This window comes from Felis catus, chromosome B1 (genome assembly GCF_018350175.1).
Source record: "Felis catus isolate Fca126 chromosome B1, F.catus_Fca126_mat1.0, whole genome shotgun sequence".
In the NCBI taxonomy this organism is placed as follows: Eukaryota; Metazoa; Chordata; class Mammalia; order Carnivora; family Felidae; genus Felis; species Felis catus.
The window spans coordinates 202,161,434-202,186,896 of NC_058371.1; the positions used below are offsets into that span (position 1 = coordinate 202,161,434).

General features: G+C 59.7%; 1 protein-coding gene across 3 annotated transcripts in view; it reads left to right on the plus strand.

Moving 5' to 3' along the window:
- TRMT44 (tRNA methyltransferase 44 homolog) overlaps positions 1–21,934 on the plus strand; it is a 30,083-nt gene extending 8,149 nt beyond the window's left edge. The window contains exons 3-12 of one of the 3 annotated variants that reach the window (XM_023253432.2): positions 464–683; positions 2,145–2,213; positions 2,999–3,106; positions 4,825–4,896; positions 9,082–9,188; positions 10,242–10,425; positions 12,323–12,393; positions 12,580–12,731; positions 14,899–15,015; positions 21,013–21,934. In XM_023253432.2, the coding sequence (XP_023109200.2) occupies positions 464–683; positions 2,145–2,213; positions 2,999–3,106; positions 4,825–4,896; positions 9,082–9,188; positions 10,242–10,425; positions 12,323–12,393; positions 12,580–12,731; positions 14,899–15,015; positions 21,013–21,242 (1,330 nt within the window). In that variant the 3' untranslated portion in view covers positions 21,243–21,934. Of the gene's footprint in view, positions 1–463; positions 684–2,144; positions 2,214–2,998; positions 3,107–4,824; positions 4,897–9,081; positions 9,189–10,241; positions 10,426–12,322; positions 12,732–14,898; positions 15,016–21,012 lie in introns of all 3 variants that reach the window. The other 2 variants (XM_011281996.4, XM_023253433.2) reach the window with 2 other exon arrangements.
- Positions 21,935–25,463: the final 3,529 nt, after the last annotated feature.

The following is a 25,463-nucleotide window of genomic DNA, read 5'->3' on the forward strand; positions in this document are numbered from 1 at the left end:
GGCTGTGCCTGTGCTTAGCTTTGTGACTGAGCACTCAGCTGTTGGGCCAGTGAGTTTTAGCGACCGGTGTGCTCGCATTTGAGTTGCCCTTGTGAAAATGTGGAGGATGAGAATGGGAGGAGAATCCTTGGACGTTGGGAAGCGGGCTAGTCAGTGTGTGAGGCAGACGGTAAGAGGGGCTTTGTTATTGGTCGTCGATCCTTGTGATGGGAATCGTGGGATGGGCAAAGGCATCTTTAACCTTGGTGGCAGGAGAAGAAGTCTTCCTGCTTTTAAAACGTGCGTTTTTCTCCATCGGATGAAAGTTCTGCAACTCGTTCCAGATTTTTGGGTTTCAGGTCAAATCGTTGTGTTAAGGTCAAATAGCTGTGTGAACATGCACTCTACTCTTGGGGGAAACGGTTAACGTACAAATAGGACTTGAAACCAGCCCTGCTTATTCATGTTTCTCTTATTTTTAAAGGTTCATATCTATTTTAATTTTCTGTCCAGAAAGATGGCATTCAGACGGAACTGTTTATCCCAAACCCGCCTGGCTGGGGGAAGAGCTGCTGGCCAGGCTGGCCAGGTGGTCTGTGGGGAGCAAGAAAAGTGGGTTTAAAAGCACCCTGTCCCTCATTTCCATCATCGAATACAGCAAGACTTACCAGGCCCTTAAGGAGAAGCATAAAGACATGGTCAAGGTAACTCTGGGGAAAACACTTGTGACTCCCTTGTTCCGATGGGTGGCGGTGACCAGACAACAGGTCAGGCGGGTAAAGTCGTTTCTCCCGTAGACCTTCCAGTTTATCCCGACGCAGACATCACGGCGGAACATACCCACTTACGGGCCCTACTGCAGGCAGGCTGTACTTCGACATTTGTATGGATGCGAACCGCAAAAATATTGACAGATGTGTTACGGAGAAGGATCTTCTCTTTTGCGCTTTGTGAATTTTTTTCCAAGCGAATAAAAGGGAATATTTAATTGAAAATACTTAAAGATTAATTAACTAAATTGCCACATTTCCTTAGGATGTACTTAAGGATGTTTAAGGAGAATATATAAAAACTTAAAGTACGAAAGCATATATTTTCCGAAAGGAGATACATCTCAGATCACGTCTATCACTGCATATTGAAGACATAAAAAGAAGGTAGCAGCAGACGTCTGTGTTCACACCCAGAGGAAGAAATAAAGCGTCACTAATGGGGCTGAACTTCTCTTGTGCCCTTGCCAGGGTCCGGCCCTGTTCCTGGAAGGAACCACGACCTGTCCTTTCCATGTGTGGTTTTTTCTCAGTTACCTGTGGTCGTGTAACAGGGTGCCCCAAAGGTCACAGGCTGGAGGCAGTGACCCTTCATTAGGGCACCTGGCCGACCCAAGCTGGGGACCCTCCTCTTCCAGATGCTGGTCTGTGAGGCCTTCATTATCTTACTAACTGTCTGGTTCTTTCAAGAAAGGACCTTCTGTTATTCCAGCCTTTGAAATTGTCCTCTGAGTCACGCAGACTGCCCTGCCTAATCCCCATGCCTAGAAACAGAATCCAGAACGGGACAGAATGTGTAACCTTGTCGTTGGTGTTTCCTCTTCTGCCAGATGTCCTCTGCACGTTGCTAGTTTCGACGATGGGGTGTCACGCTCGTGCAGCTGGTGTTGCACAGCTTTGAGAGCACCTGACCGTTGTCCTGTGTGGCGGCTGGGGTTTTCCCCTCAGGCTTTGTCCCTGCTTTACAGATAGGGAGATGGGGACCAGCTGACAGCCAGTCACCAACAGACTAGAGGGCTAGAGCTTGACCTCCTGACCCTTTCACTCTCCTCGCCCGGCGCCTTGCTCATTTTCCTCATCTACATAAACGTCAGGGATGGCATGGCCGAGAGCTTTCCCCTGATGTCCTGTGTGTTGTCCTTGTTGGAAAATCCTGCCTTGGACGGCATTGCCCTTGACGGGTCCTGTGATGCATCCAGGGTGCAAGTTTTATGTGTCTTGATGCGGATCTCTTACTGCAGCAGAGTGATCCTAAGTGTCTGCTTTGCAATGAGCTTATTTTTTTAAGTTTTGCAGCCTGATGAGTTTGACTTGTGCCTTGTGGGGATACTTAAGTATAGCAAGATGGCTAGGTGCTGGGAGAACAATTTACATACGCTCTTACTGACTTCTCAGGTGTGGCCCGAAGTTACTGATCCTGAAAAGTTCGTGTATGAAGATGTGGCTATTGCTGCCTACCTGCTGGTAAGGACCGCTGTCGTCATCTAGGCTCCTGTGGGGCGGGGCAAGGTTGCCACTGGCAGAAGCTGTCGGCGGGGAACAGCACGTACCGAAGGGAACAGCGCGTATCGAATTCCCTACCTTGGGGCGTGTCTGGTTCTGCTTGCCAGGTTGGTAACAGGTGCAGCGGTCGGATTTTGCGTGAGTGTGGAACGAGTCTGAGTCGTGTGAAGCCGAGCTGTGGGGACTCCGGCTTAGCAGGTGCCTGCTTGATTCACCGTCGCCGTGGACACGCTGGGTGGCCCTCGCTGCTGGCGGGGCCCATGTGATAGGCACTTGCCTTCCAGTCCTGAATCTTCCCTTAGCTAGCTCACCAGTCTTGATGTTAGACTAGATAATTTCCGGTTTCCTTTCCTCTGTGATTCTCATCGCCCGTTTAGAAACAGCATATCTTGCTTTGATTATCAAAGTGGATAGTCTTGAAGAACATAGAGAAAGCATGAGGACACCAACAGACAATAATCCGTACAGCTCTTGCCCAGAGACGACCACTTTCGTGCGGACTCTTGATGGAAGAAGAAAGCTTCGATGCCCCACAGCATCAGGCGAGAGCAGGGGCCGACACCCCTTCCGCTCCCCCCGCTCGCCTGTCCGACACCCACACACAAGCCCAGGGCCACAGACGAGGCCTCTCTCCCTGTTTTGGAAACGTGATTTGTAATCCCACGTGGGGTTTGTGTCTCAATTACTCTTGGAAGAAGTGAATCAGGAACTGATTGGTTTTGTTTTGTTTTGTTTTTTTAAATTAGATTCTGTGGGAAGAAGAAAGAGCTGAGCTGGGCCTGACAGCCAAGCAGTCCTTTGTTGACCTAGGATGCGGAAACGGTCTCCTGGTTCACATCCTGAGCACCGAGGGGGTAAAGTGCGCTTCCCTGGCCGTTTTGGCTCCTTTTCTAAAGCGTCTTCCGGTCCAGCACCAGGGCCCTTGAGCCCTTTCTCTGCCGGTACGAGCCGCATCCGGGGTCTGCCTGGCTGTCAGACTCGTGACTGAGGAGAGCCGGCGGCCCTCGCGCCACGGAGAACAGGGCTCGTGGGCGCGCCTGTAGAACGACAGAGCCCACGGCAGAGCACGGCGGTTTCTGCTGTCAGGTGCCTCTTCGGGACGCTGGAAGGGAGTGGGAGGGAGTCAAGGCACTGGAAGGGAGTGGAAGGGAGTGGAAGGCAAGGTGGATTCTGCCCTCCAGAAGCTTGAGTCCAGCTCGGAGGACAGTTTTTACACTGTGATGTAACACAGCCATACCGAGTCTTGCACCATTTTCTGGACCCGTGAAGTAAAGGCAGGAAGTGCTTAGAGCAGCCCCCGCCTCCGGGAGCGGTTCCGCGTAAGTGCGAGCCACGACCCGCCCAGGCTGGTGCTTCCCGCTGGCGTCAGCCTTCCTGTGGAGTCGCCGAGCGGAGTCGCCTTAGCTTGGCAGCTTCACACTTCGTCACGGGGACCATGGCTGATTGGGTTTTGTTTCTAATGTTTATTTTTGAGAGACAGACAGAAAGCGTGAGTGGGGCAGGGGCAGAGAGAGGGTGACACAGAATCCGAAGCAGGCTCCAGGCTCCGAGCTGTCTGCACAGAGCCCGACGCGGGGCTCGAACCTAAACTGTGAGATCCTGACCTGAGCCCAAGTCGGACGCTCAACCGACTGAGCCCCCCAGGCGCCCCGCCCCGGGAGCTGATTGAGCTGATTTCTTCTGAGGGTAGCATTGTTTCCTGTCTCAGAGACGTTCTGTCCACAACTGTAGGAACTTAAAACGGGGCTGTTACAATGTACCTTTAATTGCTCTATAAAAAAAAACAAGGTTGTGGCACCTGGGTGGCTATGTTGGTTAAGCGTCCGACTCTTCATTTGACTCTTAATATTGTCTCGGGTCGTGATCTCACAGTTCGTGAGTTCGAGCCCCATGTTGGGCTCCGTGCTGACATCTCGGAGCCTGCTTGGGATTCTCCCTCCCCTCCCCTCCCTCTTTGTCTCCCTCTATCTCTGCCTCTCCCCCTCTTGTACGTGCTCTCTCTCTCAAAATAAACAAAAATTAATAACAAAAATAGAAAACTGAGTTTGTAATTCTAACAGCTGTGCCCAAGTTGTCTGTGGGATGTCGGCACATCAGGTGGTGACTGCAGGCTGGTGGGTGAGGAGGACGGGGTTCCTTGTGCATCCCCTTCTCCGCCTGACTTGGAAATAAGCCTGGTTGCCCTGGAGAGCTGGCGGGCGCGGGCACGGCGTGCCTGGTAAGGAGCAGCCGCGGAGAACGAGCCTTGCCTGCCGGCAGGCTGGACGGGCAGACGTGCTGGGGTCTGCACTTGACTCTGGGGCCCTGGCCCTGGACGTGTGCCCGCTCCTTGACTGCGTTTCCCCTTCGTGAAGACTCCCGGTGACCCTTAGCGGGGCACAGGTTCTTAACCTGTGCCTTGGAGGGGCACGAGTGTCTGTTGGCATTGCCGAGAAACCGCGGGCGCCTTAACCGCGGAGGTTGAGGGTCTCTTGTGCTTCACGCCGGTGGCAGTACCTGCAGAGTCGGATCTGTTCTCGCCAGTTTGTAATAATGCGCCGCCGTTAACCTTGGATTTCTGAAACTATTTCAGCACCCAGGCAAAGGGATCGATGTCCGAAGAAGAAAGATCTGGGACGTGTATGGACCGCAGACTTGCTTAGAGGTACTGGCTTTGTTCACTTGCTTGAGTCCAGCGGGTTGTCCCCCAGTGACCCTGTTTTGCCGAGTGTCCAGGGGCCTGGTGCGTGTTACCCAGTCCTCACACGGGGCCAGGTGTCCATCCCCTGTTGTCCCCGCCACCCGCAGGGCAAGACACGTGAATATCTGTTTGTCCCACTTCCTGTTCTCGACTGTGTTTTTGGATGACAAGTTACATTATGTAAATCTTTGTGCAGAAATCTTAGGTGATAAATCTTAATCCACTTAAGACAAATCTGTCATAGGCTGAACTTTAAAACGTTTTTTTTTTTTTTTTTTTTTTAACATTTATTTATTTTTGAGACAGAGACAGAGCACGAACAGGGGAAGGGCAGAGAGAGAGGGAGACACAGAACCTGAAACAGGCTCCAGGCTCTGAGCTGTCGGCACAGAGCCCAATGCGGGGCTCGAACTCACAGACTGCAAGATCATGGCCTGAGCCGAAGTCGGATGCCCAACCGACTGAGCCACCCAGGCGCCTCTAAAACGTTTTTAATGATACTGTCATGTTGGTTTTCAGAAAGGTTTTCTTTCAAACACTTTCATTTCAGGAAGAATTTCGCATGCCGTAAGATACGCATTCAGGAAAACAGAAAAAACTAGAGATTTGCATATTTACCAAATATTTGAGGGCCGTTTTCCTGCCAGGCGCTCTCAGGTGTTGAGGCACGTGCTGCCCTCACGGGGGTGGGAGGCACCCCCAGGTACAGCGTGGGTACAGGGCGCCAGCTGTGACGTGTGGAGCAGGGTCGAAGACCTGAGCGGGGCGGGGAGGGCGAGGGCGCCACTGCGGGGCAGGTCTTGCTGTGTGCGTGGTGGCCCCAGGAGGGCCGCCCTGCAGGAGGGCTGGTGGTGAGAAGTCCGGGGAGAGAAGGTCAAATGCAGCCGGCTGGGGGGCCGCGGACAGGGGCGGCACATCTGCTCTGAGCCCATGCCTGTGGGGCCAGGGTGAACCCAGGTCACTCCCGCCTTGCTCTGGAGTAGCTCCCTCGCCCTGCGACCAATCAGAATGTGTCCCAAGGGGGAAAGTGACCGGCCCCCTCAGCACTCCCACGTCAGGTGCGGATGGTGTCGGCATCTGGTCGAGGCCTCCAAGCTGGCCGGCCGGCGGGGTGCTCAGCGGTGGGGTCCACGCCCTTCGCTCCTCCCCGCCACCCAGCTCTGCTCAGCTGCCCCGGGTGCCTCAAGGCCTTCATCCTGGACTTAAATGCAGGGTGGGACAGGACACGGGTTCTCCTCCCCAGAGGGCAGAGCGCCGACAGGACTCTTCATGTGTTGATTTCCGGGAGAAGAGCCTGGCGCCCCAGAGCTCACGGCCTCGGCAGGTACTCTCTCAGCCCTCCCGCGGCCCCGCTGCCCTCATGAGGCAGGGCTCAGCTCTGTCGTTCCATCTGCAAATAGGAAATAAAAGTGACACCATTTCTGTATTTTTCTCTCTGCCTCACTTTTAAAGTTGAGAATAATATTGAAAAAAATACTGCAACAAATAAAAAAGATCAGCCTCCGGAGGGAGGTTCATTGCAGGCTTCGCTCACGTTTTCCTTGTATGTTTGTGTTTTGCTTTGTAATGTAAGAATTTGCACTTGCTTATATGTTCATACATCAAAATAGGTGAAAACGTTGAGAAAAACCCCAGGTTTGAAGAGAGTGGAGGAGCCGGGCGACGCACTTGGGGGGGCTCTGCAGACGTGCAGACAGGTGCACACAGACCACGCGTCACCTGGTCAGTCAGGCTCTGGGTTTGGTGCGAGGCTGATGAGCAGAGCCACAGGAGTTACGTGGTTGGTTTCGGAATTCCCTGTGTCCCTGTGTTCTGTGAAAAAGCAGAATAATCTCTTTGGGTAAGAAGTTCAGACAGCAGTTGAACAGGCCCTCCGTTTAGTCGTGGCCCTAGGACAGAGCTGGCTGGCATGAGGTGCCCCTTGGAGAACGGGGAGAAGGTTCTAGTTCTTTATTTGAGGTTCCCCAGCACCCCGACTTTTCTGTGGAGGGGGAACTGCCCCAGCCCGCCCATTCCAGGCCTGCTCAGAAGGTTCTGGGTTCTAATCTCACGTGGATCTTCTTGTTCCACCTGGACCTTCAGCCGTCGTGTTGAGTCCTGCCTGTTCTCATGTGCAGCGTGAGGGTGGATGCTGGCCACGTTTCTGTTACGCCTGCTGCAGGGGAACACAGCCAGAAATGAGCATGCTTTTGTTGGTGTGTATGAGTGTTTGTGTATATGTCCTGGTGTGTGAGTCGTTGCCACAAACAGGGACAGTCTGTACAATGGCTGAGCACGAGTTTACAGCTTCTTCCAAAAACCCTATTTGATTGTGAGCAAGAGACTGTTAAGAAAAAAACACTAGTTTAAAGAAGTTTTTTTAACGTTCATTTATTTTTGAGAGAGAGAGAGAGAGAGAGAGAGAGACAGGGCATGAGCGGAGGAGGGGCAGAAAGAGAGAGGGAGACAGGGAATCCGAAGCAGGCTCCAGGCTCTGAGCTGTCAGCACAGAGCCCGACGTGGGGCTCGAACTCACAGACCACGAGATCATGACCTGGGCCGACTGAGCCACCCAGGCGCCCCAAAACACCTGTTTTAAATTTTTTTTTTTTAACATTTATCTATTTTTGAGACAGAGAGAGACAGAGCATGAACGGGAGAGGGTCAGAGAGAGAGGGAGACACAGAACCCGAAACAGGCTCCAGGCTCTGAACAGTCAGCACAGAGCCCGACGCGGGGCTCGAACTCACATACCGCGAGATCGTGACCTGAGCCGAAGTCGGACGCCCAACCGACTGAGCCACCCAGGTGCCCCCAAAACACCTGTTTTAAATAACATGTTGCATGGATCACAAAACGTCTTAATTGTGTTATGATGCTGTATAGGAAGGGGAACTGCTACAATTTGCTGTGTTCAAGATGTTGATGAAACAGGCCTCGAACTGTGATGATGGCGGTCGTGAACTGTAAACCACGTGTTTGTTAATGCAGGCCATTTAAACAGAAATACATGAATTTTAATATGTGTGTAAATAGAAGCACAGATGCTGAATTTAAGAACCAGAAAGATTGTAGAATTCAACTTCTACTTTTGTATACATCACGTCTGCAAAAGGCGCGTGGTTCTGTTGTCCTAAGGAACGGCCTTGGACGGGCGTGTTGTCCTAACGCCTTCCCGCTTTGTTCTGGCCAGGGGGTGGCAGGTGTGCCTACTTCCCTCGGGGGGTCGTTCTTCAGTTTTAAAACAAGGAGAATTTTGAGTGGTCGCGTGTATCTTTTTTGTCTCCAGCTCTTACCGACAGACCTGCTATCGGGCCCTGACTTGAATCATGGGTGATGGTCTGCTGCTTAGCAGAAAGAGTAGGGTGTTTATGCAAAGTTCTTAAATCACAAAACGAAGCTGTTTTCAGCCTAATTACAGAGGTTATCAGAACGGTTAACACGCCTCCTCAGTGGGATTTTACTTGGCCTCTGAGTGTTTATAAAAGATAATCACGTGATAGCAGCATATTTGTTGTTTCTACGTAAACCCTGGCAGTTTTTCTGGCCTCACCCCTCACTTTTCACGGGTCTGCTGCAGCACGCACCTTGACAGACTGGAGGTTGTGGGATGCGTTGTGGTTCTCAGCAAATCAACTTCAGGCCAACTTCCACTTTCTTGCCCCCGTATTCTGCCCACGTGGAGACAGTTCCTGTGTCCCCTCTCCTGTAGCTCCAGTGTATGTTCATGTAGAGAAGCACTCTTTTTTTTTAAGTTTGCTTATTTATTTTGAAAGAGAACAGAGGAGGGGCAGGAGGAGAGAGAGAATCCCCAGCAGGCCCTGCGCTGTCAGCACAGAGCCCGGCTTGAGGCTGTGTATCACGAACCTTGAGATCATGACCTGGGCTGAGATCAAGAGTCGACGCCTCACCGACTGAGCCACCCACATTGTTAAGGATCCAAAAGATTAGTAATCAGCGTTTTTAGTTTCTCTAGTGATGATGCTGTAAGTTGCTGTGTGTCATGCCCCCTGGGCAGACACGGGCCCTGTGCTCAGGGGAACGCCTGTACCCATGGGGCCCCGAGGGGCTGAGGTCACCCCAAGCAAGCTGCGGTTCCTTGGGGCCTTTGCCTCAGTAGCTGTGTGCTGCTCTACTAAACAGTGGTCTTATCTTGTGTTTTTCTTTTAGGAAGGTGCAATCACACCCAGCGATGAGACCCTTTTCCCTGACGTTGACTGGGTAATTGGTAACCATTCCGATGAACTGACACCGTGGATACCTGTGATCGCAGCCAGGTGAGTAAGTGTCCCGCACGGCAGGGCGGGCGGCGGGAGGGATTTTGTTGCCTAAGCCTCGCTGTCCAGAAGTAGCCACTTGCGGCTGTGGAGCACTGGAGACGGAGCTCGTTCGGACTGTGGGGATGAGAACGTGCCGAACGTGCTGGTTTAGGCTTAGATTCTGACTGCTTCTGAAAAAAAATTTTTAAACGTTTATTTTTGAGAGAGAGACAGAGAGAGCGTGAGCCAGGGAGGGTCAGAGGGAGAGGGGGAGACACAGAATCCAAAGCCGGCTCCAGGCTCTGAGCTGGCAGCACAGAGCCCCACGTGGGGCTCGAACCCAGGAACTGTGAGATCATGACCCGAGCCGAAATTGGACAGCCGACTGAGCCACCCAGGCGCCCCGTCTAACTGCTTTATTTTCCTGTTTGAGATATGGCTAGGAAACATCAAAGTACATCTGGATAGTGCTGACGAAAGCTGACCATTTCTGCAGTATTTCTGTCCAGGGAGACAGGTCTTCTGATAACAGGAGTGCGTGTCTCCAGAGGGAAAATCTGCCAACACAGAGACGCCTCACAGCAGTACTGATGTTCACGGAGGGGGGCCGCGCCCGTGGCCGTGCCTCTGGGTCGGCGGGGACCTTGTGAACACGCAGCTTATGGTGGCGGCCCGGGTATTTTGTTGCCGTGGCTCCTGATCCAGGCGTCTCGTGAACTGTTTCAGCTCTCGAGGAGCAGCGTAGCTCACGGAGCAAGTCTTAACGTAATCTTTCTCGTGCCCGCCTCTGAGATCTCGCTCCCAGCCGAAATCCCAAAACACTTGGGGACGTTTTACGTTTCAAGTCAGTAACAACAACGCAGTGGAACGCACTTTGTACAGGCATTAGGCTCCTGGTCCGTAGGAGGGATAGACCACGCTGTGTCGTCTCTGGGAGCAGAGCGAGGGACAGCTCGAGCTCGGGCTCTGCTCCGGAACAGCCGGGGGAGCAGATGCTTCTGCTTTACCGCGGTGCACGACGGCCACGGGGCTCTGCGCTGAGTGTTCTTGTTTTTGGGATCGTTCTTGAAGGTCTAATTACAGCTGCCGTTTCTTTGTCCTTCCCTGCTGCTTCTTTGACTTCGTGGGGAAATACGCCCGGAGGCAGAGCAGGAAGACTCAGTACCGAGAGTATCTCGATTTCGTGACTGAGGTGGGGCTGGCCTGCGGGTTCCACGTCCAGGAGGACCGCCTGCGCATTCCCTCCACCAAAAGGGTGCGTCCTGACCGCTTGGGGCGTCCTCGGTGGCCTCGGTGCGGCGTTGGCCTCTGGGGGGAGGGTCCGGGGCCGTATCGCAGAGCCACAGGGGACCCCGTGGTTTGAAAGCCTGTGCCGATTCCGGCATCTCGGACGCTGGTGGGGGTCAGAGGGCTCGCTCTGTCCCCGCGACCCCCGCTTTGAAGGCCTTCTGGCAGTTCCTTCCCCGGGCGCGCAGCAGCGCCGCAGGGAGCCCTCACCGAATCCTCATTTCCTTCCCAGAAACCGTGAGTGGCCCTAGGGGACCTTCCCAGAGTGGGCGTCAGCTGGACTCGTGTGGAACGTCCTAAGCTAGCTTGCCCGAGGCTGCTCGCCACCTCCGGGGTCCTGGGGTTTCCCAGTCACGGGCCGAACCTGAAGTTTGGTTCCAGGTTCAGAGCGGTTCAACGTCTCGTTCCGCGCTTCAGTAATTCCGACGTACCTGCGATGCGATTTGCCCAGGCAGACGCCGCCCCTGCCACAGTCTGTGACCGCAGCACACGTGCCCCCTGTGACCCTGCCAGCGGGCCAGTCCCCTGGAGAAGTTGAGGGAGGTGCCACCGTCAGCCTGTGTTCGTGTCAGTAGCTTCCTCTTATCAGACTCTCTGGCTGTCAGGCTTCTTACCATCAGCAAAGCGCAGAAACCCGCCATATCCAAATCGTGAGTTTGATCGCTCGATGTGGCACAAAGGATCCAGGGCAGGTTTAGGTGAACTCTCGGCCCTGGCACCGCCTGGCTGTGAACTCCGGGGCACATTGCACACCGCATCCGTGCCCTCGTCTGTCCGGGGGGGAGAGGGGGGCCCTCCTGGGCTCGTCTCACAGACTAGATAGAACGGTGCCTTCATCTAAGGGCTCCGTGGTGGCCGAGAGGGGCCCACGATGGCCGCAGGTACGTCATTGCTGCCGATGCTGCCACTGCTCACGTCACCGTGAGAGCGTTCTTGGGGACCCTGCTTCAGAGCCACGATGTCCTTCTCCTAAATGCCCTCTGCCTTGGCAAACCGCCCTGCTGAGGCTGGGATCGATTCTGCCAACTGCTCGAATTCGGGTCACGCGGGTGGGTGTTTGCACTGGTCTTTCCAATACTAGCTGCTGGAGACCACGCACCGGTCCTTAATCTCTCTGAGCCTCAGCTTTCTCGTCACCCTGTGGCTCTGGGGGCAAACACAAGAGCAGATGTCCACAGGTGGCAGCTCTTTGGTGAGGACTGGTTCTGCCCGGCACGTCAGGGGACGCGCCCCGGATCACGCCTCTGGCAGGTGGCAGAGCCGGAGAGCGGTCAGGGGCGGCCCTCGTGTAATTAGATTCGCTGTCTTTCGTTGCCCCTAAGCTGGCTGTGTGGTTCATAGCCAGGAGGAAGTCCAGAGATGCCGTGCTCAGGGCAGCGTCCTTGCCCGGGGGCTCCAGTGCGCGGGCAGCCGTCATCATCCTGTGTGGACGTGCAGGAAGGACAGTGCACGGAACGGACGTCCGTGCCCTGCCAAGTGCTGCCTCCCCTCTGGCAAGGTCGATGGAGGGACGTCCCGTTTTGAGAGCTCTGGGCGCCGTCCGTGTCTGCACCTGACGGAGGGGGCGCCGGATGAAGGCTCCCACGAGCGACGTGTTCAGAACAGGCACGGCTGTGAGCTCGGTGCGCGTGGACTCGTACGCGTCTCGTAGGTCTCTGAGTGTCCGAGCCGCGAGACTCTTCGTGGGCTTTGGCTCTTGGTTTATTTGGGACACTGGTATTGGTATCGGCTTTTAAAGTAAGCATTTCTTTCACGATAAGCGTCTAAAATTTGAACGTAATTTGTACCGCAGAACAAGAGACGCGAATGGAAAACGTGACTAGCCGCGGGATCCTGGCAAAACACTCTGCTTTTCTCACATGCAGGTTTGTCTCATCGGGAAACGCAGAACATACCCCCCCACCGGAGAAGCCCTCATGGATGAGCAGAGAACCCGGTACATTAATAGCAGGCAGGGCCGCCCCGTGAGCCCGCCCGGCCGGGAGCCTCCCCGTCCTCCTCCCCGGGCCGCCGTGGCACGTGCGGGTCGCCCCCACGGGCGCCAGGCCCTGGACGCCGGGGCCGCCGAGGAGGGGGCGGAGGCCCGGGCCGCCGGACTCTGGCTGTCTGGATTTCACCCTAGAGAAAAAGCCGAGCGCGTGAGGAATTGCGCTGCCCTCCCTCGAGACTTTGTTGACCAGGTGGTTTTGCAAGTGGGACACCTGCTGTTGGATGCAGAGCGGCCGTGCGCGGGAAGTTCTCCGAGCGGGAGCTTGAGGGCCTGGAACCGAGGAGGTAGGCCCCCGGGACCCTGCCGCGTGCCTGCCGGGTTTCGGGCAGTGGCTCGGCCCTCCTTTGGGACCAACTTGGAATCCTGTGGTTGTTTTTGATTACATATATTTTGAAGAGGTGTTGATAATAGGCCACTTACACACTGGTTTAGAATTTTTTCCTATAGTTCCTTTTAACATAAGGGACTCCGCTCCCTCAGAGGAAGGAGGTGAGAGCAGAGTGGTAGTGTTTGGACCCATGATTAACCTTTACGGAAGTGTCCAGGCTTCCGGGTGTAGAGCCACTCGTTTTCCCTCTATAGAAATTCTTTAAACCAGAAGCAGGTTTCTGAATGCCGGAAAAGCGTGCTGTCCTCTTGAATGTAAGATAACGTTTTGGAGATGTTGTGGTTTGTTGCTGTAGTTCTCTTTGAAATCCCCCAAATGGCAAAAATAAGACACGATAAAAGGGAGAAAATGACATCTGATCGTTCTCGAGTGGCGTTCAAGAGAAGGAGCAAAGCGTGGGTTTTGATGATTTTTGTAAAGTTGTGACCGGGACGCTGGCGGTCGGCACCAGAGGGCGCTGCGGAGCTGGCTGGGTCTGGCGGCGCCTGAGACTTGCCTGTTTGGAGGAACTGGAGGAGCCCTCCCTCAGCGCGTCAGGGGGGCTGCTGCCTGGCTGGCCCCGTGGGGGGGGGGCCAGGGAGGAGGCGGCGAGCCCGGGCTCCCTCTCCCGTGACGTCCTGCCTGGTGTCTTCACCGTCCCGGCCTCCCTGGCTGTTGTGACCTTGCCACGCGGCAGCGCCCCGGAGCGCCTCCTCTGCTCTGTGGGTCACCCCACCCTGGTGGCGTCCGATCAGAAGAGCCTCTCGAGGGATGAGGTGGCCGTCCTGGCCAGAACCCCCCCACCCCACTCCCCACTCCAGCTGCTGACCGTCCGTGAACCGTGCACAAGCCCTGAGGGGCCGTGGGCCGTTGTGTGGGTTGGCACCTCACTTCCCGGTGCGCCCTGCTGAGGCGGGGTCAAGCTGGGTGGGGGGCGGGTGCTTCTGGCCAGGCCTCGAAGGGCAGGGAGCCACAGCAGGGGGGCAGGGCCACAGAGACACTCGGGCAAATTTACCCTAACCCTAACCCTAACCCTAACCCCGGCCTTCGCACCCCAGGATAGTCCTGTCCTCTGCTGGGTCCTCTGGGCTTGATCGAGCTCAGGAGGCGCTGGCCGCACCAGCCGTGAGCACCACGGCTCTGTTCTGGGCTCTGAGCTGGACAGCAGGCGGCTCTGGTCGTCGGGCCTCAGCTCATGGGCCTGCCCGCCTGTCAGAAACACCGGCAGGGCTGGTGCACCCTTCCCCCCCCCCCCCCCCCCCGCCCCTTGGGTCTCCGTGGTCTGGGGCTGGCCTGAGGTGGTCCCTCCTCCCCTGTGCCTGCCCCGTCTGCCCTGCGGGAGAAGCACGCTCTGCTGAGGTTGGACGTGTGCCCTTGGCCTCTCAGCCCAAGGTGGTCCCCTCGCCTTTTGGTGCTGGAATTTAGCGACCTCTGCAGCCCGTGCCTGTGTGATATACGAGTGGGTCAGACCCCTGGACCTGAGTGATCTCAGTCTGGGGTCTGCCCTCTGCAGGGCATGGCTGAGGGGCCACAGGGCAGGAGGGGGTGGTCCCTGCCCTCACGGTTCGGTCAAGGCGCGTGCACATCTGAGGATGAGCAACTGGGAGGCAGCGCGGAGCAGTCCGTGCGCGTGAGCATCAGGGTCCGGGAGCGTGTGCAGGGCCGGGGCACAAGAGGGACAGGAGGGCTGTCCCGGCTGATTCCTGCTTGCTCTGAGTGGGTTTGAGGCGGCTGAGAGGGGCATCTTGAAGGTCGGCTGGGCTTTGGTAGCTAGAATCACAGCCACAGGGCAGCCGCCTCCCCTGGGTGCCCGGGGCTGGGCCGAGCCAGAGCGCTGGTTTTCTGTGGGGGAGGCTCCTACAGAGTCGTTGGGTGGGAGTAGGTAAGCCCCGGGGTGTCGGGCCTGGCGGGTGGTCGGCCCCGGGATCTCCGGTGGCGATGGCTCTGCCCGCGGTCCCTCCCGCCGATGTGCGCCAGGGGCTGGAGCGGACGGAACCAGAGCCGTGCGCAGGGCCAGCGGCGAGCCGGTTTCACGGCTCCTGACAGCCTTTCTGTTGGTGTCGGGGAAACCCGCTTTTCAACAGGAAGCCTCTCCTTGGCGGACGTAGCCAGTGAGCTGGACGGGGAGACCCTGCGGAGGCTGAAGCGGGAATGTGGAGGCTTGCAGACGCTGCTGAAAAACAACCATCAGGTGTTTGAAGGTAAAGGGATTGAGCCTTGAGGTTCAGTTCTTCCTTTTTTTTTTTTTTTTTTGTTGAGAGTGCGGGCACACGAGCGAGAGGGGCAGAGGGAGAGGGAGAGAACCTTAAGCAGGCTCCACACTCAACGAGGAGAGCCTGACACAGGGCTCGATCTCACGACCTGAGCCAAAATCAAGAGTCTGACGCTTAACCGACCGAATCACCCAGGCGCCTCCCTCCCCCCGCTGCTTTTTCTAGTAAGTAAAGCTCACTTCAGAGGAGTCTGAGATTCCTAGGAAGGTGGGAGAAAGAGAACAGAGTTCTCTCTGCCCGTGACCTGCGCCTGCCTCAGCGGCTTCTGCCCCATGGAACATTAGCCACGCCTCTTCTCTGATTCCCTCTGGTCCCGTCGGGCACAGCCGCCCCGCCCCCAGTCCTGGCCTTACCTGGCCTGTGTGAGTGCTCACACCTCACACAGAAGGAAGACCAAGTCCGGAAGCCTGCTGGCTCCGTGCCGCTGGAGGACTTTCTGGGTGGGGAGTTGCTAATTGCGTTGGCCTTTGGCCGCCTGCAGACCGGAAGCGTCCCGGGGTCCCAGCTGGGCCCTGGGCAGATAGAGGAGGGAGCCCCCGATTCCTGCCCACTCCCCTGGCGGCACGCGTGCACGGTGCCCTTGGAGCAAGGCTGGCACTGCCCTCCTGCCCTGGGGCTCCGGGCATCCGGGACCTTCGGGAGGACGAGGGCCCAGGGCCTGCGCTCTTTCACTCGGGCAGCTGCCGTCCCTGCCTCCCGGGGTCTGCGGTCTGACGGGGGGCGGGGCGGGTGGGTGGGGACACAGAACAAGCGTTCGCATGGGTGCTTGGAGCAAAAGAAGTTCCCTTATTTGGAGTTTTCTTTATGTTTTAACTTATTTTTGAGAGAGAGAGAGAGAGAGAGTGCGAGGGGAGGGACAGAGGGAGAGGGAGACAGAGTGAGTGAGTGTGGGGGAGGGGCAGAAAGGGAGACAGAGTCCGAAGGAGGCTCCAGGCTCGGAGCTGTCAGCACAGAGCCCGACGCGGGGCTTGAACCCACGAGCAGTGAGATCATGACCTGAGCTAAAGCCCGACTGGCTGAGCCACCCAGGTGCCCCTATGTCGAGTTTGCAAACATACATCCATCGTCCGGATGGTTGATACCTTGTTGTATTTTGTCTTGAGGTCTCCTTCCTCCCTTGATCTTTATGGAAGCGTTTTAGAGCGCGTCCCGGCCTGCCCGCTGTCTTGCCTGCGAGTGCCTCAGCCGGTGGCCTTGAAGGTGGTGGCGTTTCGCGCCACCGTGGTGCCATGGGCACGCTTGCGCAGGAGGAGTCAGGAAGGCTGTGCTCGGGAAAGGACGTCTCGGCTGGGGCTCGGTCAGGAGGCCCGGGAGCAGCCTTCGCGAAGGCTCTGGGCTGGGGAGGGGGAGGCTTGCGGTGTGATGACGGAGGGGCGGGGGCGGCGGCGCCGCGGGGAGGGTCTGGCCTCTGTGGCGGCAGGGGCCCGGTGGCCCCGCGTGGCCGACCCCCCGTCCAGCTGCGGCGTCGCCGGCCGCGTGCCTCTTCCGTGGCGTGTCCGGAGCCTCGAGGCCAAGTGCGGGGCCCTGTTCAGGCCCCCCCGCGGCGCAGCGTCCGGCTCCTCAGGACGTCCTACGTGGAAGCAGCTCTCGTTCCGCTTCCACCGCGAGGTGTCCCGCGAAGGGCCGGTGTGGGCTCGCGCTCCTTTCCGGGAGGCGGGTGTGGGCTGCGGGGGCTGCGGGGGGCAGGGTGACGTGCAGAGCGGCGGCTCCGGGCGGAGGTGCGGGAACGCGTGCCGAGGACGTGAGGGCCAGAGGAGACCAGGCCGGCAGGGGCTGCCGACGTGCCCCCGGGCGCACCTTCCCCTGCCGGGTGGGGCTCCTGGAGGGCTGCACGCGGCGTCCGTTCCCGCCTGCCTCCTGCCTCCTGCCTCCTGCCTCCTGCCCGCCCCGGCCCACCCGCTTCTGCCAGACCAACCCCCCCCCCCTCCGGCCCCCCCACGTGGCTCCCCAGCTTGTGTGTCTGTCACGATGCTCTTTCTCCCCCCCCAAGGCTGCCCGCTTGCCCCCCGCCCCCACGTCAGGCCCTGGCCTCTCTGGTGGCATAGCCATAGTTCCCGACCATCGCCGGGCATCTTCCCTGAACTGCTGCCCGTCCGCCCCACCCAGTCCCGCCTCTCTGGGCTCCCAGAGTCTGCGTGAGCTTCTGTCACACGGCCTCCCGTATTCGGTCACCTCACTGCCTCAACTGGATAGACCGTGAGCTCCCTGTGGATGGGCCCGGCTGCTCCGTAGCCCGAGAGGCAGCTGGGAGCCCATGTCTCAGGATGAAGAAGGGAAAGTAGCCCCGTGAGGAGGGCACGCCTACCCGATCCTTCCTCGCAGGGGGTGGTGACTGGGGGCAGACTGTTGCGTCCCAGAGTCCCAGTCCGCGCGGTGCCTTTGTGAGCAGAGCTCAAGGTAGGACGAGAGGAGGCCCTAGGGCCTTGTCGACGGGGATGCGGGCAGCTGTCTGAGCCCCCGGATCCGGGCCGGTCCCCACAGCCCCACCTTTGTGCTGCTGCCGAGGAGGGTGGTCGGGTGGCGACTCGGGGCAGGTGGCCGCAGCTGACGGAAGCACTTCTGTCCTCTCCCAGCCTGAGGGAGTTGAGTACGGCCACCTTCTCTTCCTGCCTGTGTGAGTGCACGCGAGAGCTCGGGTGTGCACGGCCCCTCACGTGTGACGCGAGAGCTCCAGTGTGTGAGGTCCCTGTAGGAGAGCTGGGGTGCTCGCGCCCCCTACGTGTGCACGGGAGAGCTCGGGTGTGCACCCCTGCGGTGCCTTTGGGTGGCCTGGTTGCCCTTGTGGAGCTAGACTGTTTTCGTTTGGGCCTGACCTTGCTGGGGAAGTGCTCACGATGGCATCAGGCCTCGTAAGCAGTGCTGGAGGCCCCGTGTTTGGAGTGGTCGCGAAAGCCGAGGCCCCGGGACGGGCAGCCCCACTGGGGGGTGGAGAAGCAGGGAGCGGGGCGGTCCTTCCCGAACTGGCAGTTCCTGCTCCGGCTGAGCTCTGGCCGGCGGCCTGGAATCTGCTGTTTCACGAGGCTTTTGTCAATTAAAATACTTAGCGAAACCGGGAAGGGCTGCTCTCCTGTCTTTCCCAGTGCGTTGTTTTGTTTGCCTTCGTGAAGTTGTACCTTTTTTTTCCCCCATTATAAATATGCATGCATACCTTCGCTTTCTGTGCAGTCGACGTCGGGGGCGGGGGGGGCACGTTTATTCTTGGAAGTGCTTCCAAGTAGGCGGCTTCGGGGCTGAGCTCTGAGTAAACATTCTGCTTGCAGTCATGCCGAAAATATGCACTGAGGCCGGTCTTATCTCTGAGGATGTTTTATTTTATCTTATTTTCTTGAGGGTGTTTTAAGCCAGGGTGGCTAATCTCTGGTGGTGTTTACGGGACTGAGGGGTCGGATCCACTTTGGATGCCCCCAGTTCCTCCGGCGCCGTGTGCCATGGGAGGAAGCCACCTCGGGGCCTGCCTGGTGTGTGCTGTGGTCAGGGGCCAGGAAGGCCTGCCGGGGGTGTCGCGGGCGTGGTACCAACCGAGTGGCCTGTGCTCACGGTGCCGACCGTGTTGCACATGTGGCCGCAGCTGAGCTCTGGGACTTGCCCCGAGTCTTGAATGTTGAGGCTGGACTGGCCACCCGAGGCGCGTGTGATCAGGGCCTGAGCACAGGGCACTGCTCCGGTAGATCGTCCACGGGGGTTTCGGGAACAGCCTACAGCCCGTTCCCCGGAGCGTTCTGATGAGGGCAGCGTCTGCTTGTCAGGAGCGGGAGGGGATGGACCAGCAAGTAGGTTCCGAGGAAGCGAAGCTTCGGGAGGAAACAAACGTCGGATAAGTGAGCTTGGGTGGAGCGCACCTTGTTCCTGGGGTTCCGTGGTGGCGTCGGGGGCGTGTTTCCACGTGGGGAGTCCCACTGGTGGTCTGACCCGTGGGCTGGCTGGAGCGTGTGTGCAGCCAGGGCCGCGAGCGCCCTCAGGTGCCCCGCACGGGCCGACCCGGGATGGGAGGGGGGTGTCGGGAGCCGCCCTGTGTCCTGGGGGTGCGCGGGAGCGTGTCGCCCTCCTGTGCCAGGGCCAATCATCTGTCATCAGTGCCCGCTCCCCGGGCCTTAGAAATCCTGGCTGGGAAGGGGCGGCCGGGTGGCGCAGTCGGTGGAGCGTCCAACTTCAGCTCAGGTCACGATCTCGCGGTCCGTGAGTTCGAGCCCCGCGTCGGGCTCTGTGCTAACAGCTCAGAGCCTGGAGCCTGCTTCCGATTCTGTGTCTCCCTCTCTCTCTGCCTCTCCCCCGTTCATGCTCTGTCTCTGTCTCAAAAATAAATAAACGTAAAAAAAAAAAAAAAAATCCTGGCTGGGCCCCCCGCTTCCCCTGACCCTGCTCCAGAAATGCGGCTGGGTGCCCTCTTAACTCACCAAACCACTGTGGAGCGCCTGTCGGGAGCCAGCCTGTCCTCAGGGGAGGGACCCCTGTGGAAGCGGGGCCCACGCCCCTCCCTCTCCCCCAGGTTTCTCTTGAACACATCTGAGCCTTTGGGCCGGGCCAAGGGCTCCTTGCTTTTTGGGGTCCACACCCCGGGCATCTGGTGGGAGTCTTGCCTCCAAGGCTCCTTCGGGGCGTGCTCTGGGGCCGTGGCGTTCGGCTGTGGGAGCATTCAGCGGATCCCAGTGACGTTTCCCTGACCTGAGCTCCCGGACCGATCCCAGGCATCAGCCTTGTGGGGAGCAGGCAGGAGGCCGGCTCCGAGGAGGGGGACGGTCGTGCCAGGCCCGGAGTAGGTGCCCTTGGCTGCCCGCAGCGAGGAGTCCCTCCAGTGAGCCCCTCCGTGCACAGGCGCCTCTCCGCAGCCCTTGCTCTGCTTTAAGGGCAAATGGGTCATACACGGCAGTCTGTGAGGACATGTTGCAATCACACGAGGTGATTTGAAAGCGAATCCGAGCTTTCATTTGTGCTCTCACGGTCTCATTAGCGGTCGGAGAGCCAGGTTTATTCAGTAGGCTTCTTTTATTTCTCCCCGAGCCTTTCTGTCTCCAGTGGTCTCACAGCTTCCAAGAAACCCAGGATGCAGTGAGTGGCTTTGGCCGTGTTTCTGTGGAGTTGCTGGCGTCTGGGGGAGAAAGGCCCCTTGAAAGCCTGTGGGGAGCCTCGGCCCGAGTGGTGCTGACCGGCTCGGGAGGCAGCTCGGTGCGGGGCCCGGTCAGCTGCCGGGGCCTTGTCCCCCCGCGTTCCCCGCCGGCCTCTGAATCCCTGCTGACGCGGCCGCTGTCCCCCACCCGCTGTTCCCCGACCCGCTGTTTGCGTTTGGGGGCTCTGGTTATGGGGGCACCAGCAAACCCTCCTCTTCGCCTGCCCAGAAAGGACCTTGCTTGTTTCCTCTCTCGCACAGCGGTGAGGTTCTTCGGGACAGACGGCAGCGTAGCTCCCCAACTTCCGCTCTCACGCCGCGGGCTCCCAGTGCTCCGCCTCCTTTCCCACAGGCCCATCCTGCTGCCGTCCCCGCCGCTTGTCCCCGTGGTCACGTCCTGGGTCTTGTCAGCAGCAGACCCTCAGTCTCCCTATGCCCCTTCACCGCTGCCCCCGGTGACCCCTGCCCCCGGCGACCCCTGCCCCCGGTGAGCAGCTCATGCCTCCTGACGGCTCCTGACCCCTGACCGTGGCCCCTGCAGGCGCCCTCGCCCTGGCGTACGTCCACCTCGCTCCTTGCCTGTTCCCTCGGCCCCCTCCTCACACCTCCCTGCTGGGCTCTGCCTCCAGTGCTCCCCCGTAGGCCGCGTTGCCGGTGTCGGGCGGGACCGCGGCCTGGCTCGCCGTCTCCACGCCCGGTCTCCTCCCTGCTGGGCCGCCGCCGCCCCAGAGTCGGGCTCTGTGAGCACCGGTCCCGGCGAGCTGGTGGACTTGGAGGGTAACGCCTGGGCCGTGTCTCTCTCCCTCTGTCCTGAACCGCAGTTCGGAGCGGGCGAGTTCGCCTTCGCGACTGGAGAGAGGAGAGGCTCCGGAAGCAGCGGCGGCCGCAAGCGAAACGCAGACCCTTCTCGGAAGCTTTCAAAACCCGCCTGTGTTGGTTCTTCGCCCACCACCCCGACGGCTGCGCTCTGCCTTCGGACCGCTGCCCGTTTGCCCACGGGCCTGAGGAGCTGCGGCCGGCCCAGACCCCTAGGAGGAAGCAGGTTCTGTGAGCCCCTTCCGCCCTGCGAGTGCAGGCCTGGCGCGGGGGGCCAGGGCGCGGGGAGCGCGCCGGCTCCTCCGGGGACAGCGGGCCGAGCCGGCCGGGTGAGCGGCCCCCGGATTTCCGCCGGAGCGTGGCCTTCCGCGTCACAGACACTCACGCCGCCACCCCGTCTTGAGTGCTGGGTCTGCGCTGTGAACGAGGTCGCCCCTAACCGTCCGGCACCTTGACCTGGGGAAGAGCGTACGGGGGTTGTTGTCGCATCCAGCTGTGGAGGTGGGGCAGGCGCCTGGCCGCCCGGCCCTCTCAGGGGCCCCGTCCCGGCTCGCCTGACTGCCCCTGTGTGACGGCCGGCCTGCCCCACGGAGCGCGGCCCCCCTGCCGCCCCCGGCTGCGCTGGAAATTTAGCTGCTCCGGGGGTCGGTCACCACGCTGGTATTTTGGAAAAGCTGTAGCACCTGGTTGTGCACGTTATTTTTAGTTACAGAGAACAAGAAACGGCCCTCACTTCTTTGGCTAGGTCGCTCTAGGTGACGTGAAAAAAGAACCCTAAGGAATCCAAAGCAAGGCCGAAAACAGAATTATCACAGAAAGGCCAAAACTGCCCCTGCCCTTCCTTCTCTGCTAGGTTTTCTCCCAAGTGCTGTTAGTAATTGTTTGTATTCTGGGGAAAAAAATCCAACGTGTTTGTGTTTAAAATTATTTTTGGTTTTACGTGAAAGGCCACATCGACACACACGGTCCTGCCGCTCACTTTTCGCACAGTGTACGTGTGTGCCTTGGTGGCCTTCGTCGTGTGGGTGTTCGCGGTTCGCCTGTGGCAACGACAGTAGATTCTTCCCTTTCCCTGAGCGGTGCCTCAGCTTGGTGCAGCCCGGGAAGTGCCTGGCCGGCCTGGCCAGGGGTGGGAGGGGCGTCCAATGGGCCCCGGGGGCTGCGTTGTTTCCCGCCCCCAGCCTCTCCCTGCGTGAGGTTCTTGGGTTGGGTGGCCTGAGCGGCCACGGTGACGCCCCCCCCCCCCCCCCCCCCGCGGGCTCTGATGGGCTTGGCCAGTGCAGGCGGAGCCCCCTCCTGTCGTGTGGGCAGGACGTGCCTGCCTGGTGTGGGAAGTCACGCCTGGCAGTGTGGAAGGAGAAAGGCCCGGGGTCCCAGCGCTGGGGCCGCAGCCTCCCCGTCTGGCCTCTGGCACGGAGCTGAGGTGCCTTCGTCAGTGAGGCCGGTGGGTTGAGATTTCCCTTAACGCGCCGCCTGGCACGTGTGGGACGATTCCCGTCAAGACGAGCTTCCCGGCCTCCCTGCCGTGGGATCAGACCCGAAGCAGCCTCCTTTCCCTCCCCTCGAAAGGAGAACACCTCCTAACAGGGAGACGTGAGCCCGGGACTCCCTGCACAGGCGGGTGGCCCCAGCCAGGCCAGGGGGGCAGCTCCCGCTTTAATTAGCACGTGAGGGAGCGCTACCACGACAGCCACGGTTTCTGTGGTCTGTGCCTCTGTCCCCGGCCCCGGAGCTGCCAGTCCCAGAGTGGGTGAGGTGCCCTCGGGAAAATGGGCTGCCCCCCAAAGTTTTGGGACGGACGGTTCGCCCTGAAGAATCCCAAGGTTGCATTCTCCGCCACGTGTGTTCGTTGGGGTCAGGGGGTGCCCTCTCGCGGGTGCCCTGGGAGACCCCTGTCCTGAGGTGGGTGTCCAAGGGTCCTGCCAGGCCGGGTGCTGTGCTGACTCACCACACCTCGCAGACTCCCTGCCTGCCGCCCAGGACGGCACAGATGCCTGGGTAGGCCCGTCCCCTGGATCCAGCCTCTTGGTTCCAGCTGCCACTTCTTACTGGCTACGAGTACCACGGTGCCCCCACCCAGGCCACTAGCGGCAGGCCTTGCGCTCACTGTGGGGTCGCCAGGCGCGCCACACGCGCGTCTGCGGGGGTGTGTGGCCAGATGATTGCTGTCGGCGGCGGTCTGGGCCTGCTCCGAGGACGCGCCGGGGGGACAGCTCAGCAGGTGCGGAACATGGGGTTTCGCGAGCGCCTCACAAGCAGTGGAGGTGAACCGGGCCGGGCGCCCAGCCTTCTGTCCCGTGCGTGGCAGGCAGTCACGCCCTTAGAGAGCAGCCTCTGCCCTCGCCCCTCTCCAGAGCCCGGCTCACCCCATCTGCCACAGAGGAGGGGTGCTGGGGAACTCGGAGCGGTTAACCTAGCAATGGGGCGGTCGGGGACGGCACGGCAGCTGACCCGAGCGTCCTGAGGGCTGGGTGATGACAGCCTGGTGCTCTGGTGGGAAGGAGCCTGTCTGGTGCACTTGAGGCTGTGGGCTGCGGTCAGTGCAGGGTTGGGGGTGGGGTGGGCAGGGGAGGGGCCTCCGGCCGGGTCAGGTGGTCTATCTTCCACGTTCCCCCAGCCTCTCCATCCTCCTCCACCTACCACGTGCTCCGGATGGCAGGGGTCCACTCCCACCTTGGAGGTGGCCCCCGTCCACCCTTCCCGTCGAAGACCCTTCACCCCCTCAAAGGGCACTGGAAGGCGACACTGCGTCTCTGTCCCTCTCTCCTCCAGGGGTGACCGTCTACTGAGGGTCACCGCGCAGGGGGACGACAGCCCAGCCCGGAGAGGCCGAGAGTGCCCTTTAACCTCCTCCCACTCAGCTCTGGCCGGCACCTCCCTGGGGTGCTTTTCCCGTGGGCTCCGTCCTTAGGGAAGAGGCAGCTCACGAGAAAGTACATTGAAAACGGATGAATCTTGCTTGGGGTGTCCCAGCTCCTGGCCGAGTTCTCGCAAGCATGGCCGCAGCTCAAGAAGCGGTTACCATGGCTGTTTGGAACGACCTGGGTCACCCCCCCCACGAAGCCCTGGGTCCAGTGAGCGAGGCCAGAATTCTGGAAGGCCCCGGGTCGGGAGTGTCTGCCCCGTGAGTCTCTCGAGTCCTGTCGTGCTTGGCGCTCCATGGAGCCCGCGTGTTGTCGCGTGTAAGCCCCGCCTCCCCGTGGCGCGTGGGTCACCTGGTGCCCTAGAGAGCAAGCTCTGTCTCCAGAGGCTGGGCGACTTGCGGGAAGTCATGGTTGGCGGCTGCCAGGGTCAGGGTTCAAACCCGGCAAGCACTTGACTGGAGGGGACACCTGGGGTTTAGTCGGCCGGCCGGGCGTTGATTCCCGTCCCACCCCTCGGGGCCCTCGGCGCTGCTCGCCGTCGTTGGTGCTGAAGCAGCTTTCGAGATGCGCCCGTCCCCGGACACAGCAAGTCACCGTAACGCAACGTGCTCAGTAGTTGGCGTTCCGTTGGTGTGTGGATGGGCGTCCTCAGATCGTCCCCGTCCGGAGATCCCTGCCCTGTGACTTCTCCAGAGTTGCAGCCAGGCAGCATCCTCGTCTCAACCTCTGGCAGAGGTCAGAGACCACTGACCTCCTCGCCACCCCGCCCTGGGCCGCGGTGGCGGTGCCTCGGCACCCTTGTCTGCGGACCCCGGGATGTAGCAGCAGCACGGAGGGCGGGCGTCAGGGCCAGCCGGCTGGGCCCCAGCAGGAGCCGGACTGTGCGGCCGACGCCGTCCGCCAGCAGGGCGTCAAGGCCTGGGCCCGGGGGTGGTCCGCCCCGTGGCTTCTCTAGTGAGGAGCGCAAGTGCGTGGCTCGGGGCCACAGAGCTGGGAGGTCAGTTAAAACCACACGGTAATCCGTCCGGCCTCTGTCGCTCTGGGGGGACCTGGCTCCCAGGGCTCCTTGGGTAATCAGGAGTCTAGGGACTTTTAATCCGAAGAGGCCACAGCGGCCTTGGCGGCAGGGCTCCAGCCCCGTCTCGTTCAGGTGATTTATCCAGGTGAGGGGCAGCGGGGCCGCTCTCCGCCCCCGGAGCCGTCCGCCCAGTGCGGGGAATGGGACGTTCGCTGGCTGGGACAGAGGGTGGGGGTGGGGCGCCGCGGGACGGCTGGGGCACACTCCTGGTCGGAGCTAAGAGCATTGCCCTTGCGCTCAGCAAATATCACAGAGCACGTGTGGTGGGCCGGGCGTGCTGGCACTGGGCACGCGGTGGCGCCCTCCAGAACGCACAGGGAGCCCTGGCGCGTCAGCTCAGACGGGCGGTGGTGCTGGAGCAGGGCCCCATCCAGGCGGGGCCAGGCTGGATTCCAGGGAGACGGGCTGTCCTGGGCGGCTGCACTGTGGGGGGAGGAAGGGCCGCTCACGGAACAGGTGCGAGCCGTGCATCGCGTTTGTAGCGCTCGCTCGGGATTTGCGGTCCGTGGCCTTC